Here is an 898-nt window from a genome sequence, read left to right as displayed (position 1 = left end):
GGGCGATGATGATTCGCGCGGACGGGCGCCGGGGCGGGACGGGCGGAGAACGGGCGCGAAGGCAGGGCGACGCCCGCGCGCGGCGACCGGTGGGGGCGTGGGGGAGGATGATTCGTGGGTCCATCTCACGCGAACGGGGGGGACGAGTGATCTGTGGGACGAGGTGGCGGCGGACGAGGAGGCGGAGCGCGCGCCGGCGTTCGACGAGGACGCGGACGCGTTCGTGGACACTCCCGAGCGGGCGAGAGCGTTGGATTCGGCGCTCAAAGGGTTGGTATCGAGAGATGGGAGGGTGACGTACGGGCTGAAGCCGCTCCACGGACGGTTGTTGACGGCGAAGATTAAGGAGTTGGGGAACGCCAAGCGGCTGGACGCGGTGTTCCAGCTCCTGGACATGTCAGCCATACCCACCACGCCGAACGGGCGGAAGATCACGATCGGGGCCGTGATTGGAGCGTGCGTGAAGTGTGAGGATTTGGATACGGCGTATAGGCTCTTGATGAAGCTCGACGGACCGGAAGAGTGCGGGGCTGGCGCGCCGGCGTACAGCGCGCTCATGTTGGGATATGCCAGGCAAGGACGCCTCATCGAGGCTTTGGGGTTACTGGAGCAATGGGAGCGGGGACGGGGACCGAAGGAGGACACTCCCGAGCGGGCGAGAGCGTTGGATTCGGCGCTCAAAGGGTTGGTATCGAGAGATGGGAGGGTGACGTACGGGCTGAAGCCGCTCCACGGACGGTTGTTGACGGCGAAGATTAAGGAGTTGGGGAACGCCAAGCGGCTGGACGCGGTGTTCCAGCTCCTGGACATGTCAGCCATACCCACCACGCCGAACGGGCGGAAGATCACGATCGGGGCCGTGATTGGAGCGTGCGTGAAGTGTGAGGATTTGGATACG

At 65.3% G+C, this 898-nt stretch overlaps 1 protein-coding gene across 1 annotated transcript; it reads left to right on the top strand.

Moving 5' to 3' along the window:
• Positions 1-898, top strand: OT_ostta05g04030 (Pentatricopeptide repeat; the record flags this gene model as incomplete). Its single annotated transcript, XM_003079456.2, has 1 exon — positions 1-898. A coding segment is annotated over one exon (898 nt), but the record flags the coding sequence as incomplete, so codon positions are not given.

The sequence above is a fragment of the Ostreococcus tauri genome, assembly GCF_000214015.3.
Source record: "Ostreococcus tauri WGS project CAID00000000 data, contig chromosome 05, whole genome shotgun sequence".
Classification (NCBI taxonomy): Eukaryota; Viridiplantae; Chlorophyta; class Mamiellophyceae; order Mamiellales; family Bathycoccaceae; genus Ostreococcus; species Ostreococcus tauri.
Note: the sequence above shows the minus strand (reverse complement) of the source record. Positions and strands in the feature narration are given on the sequence as shown.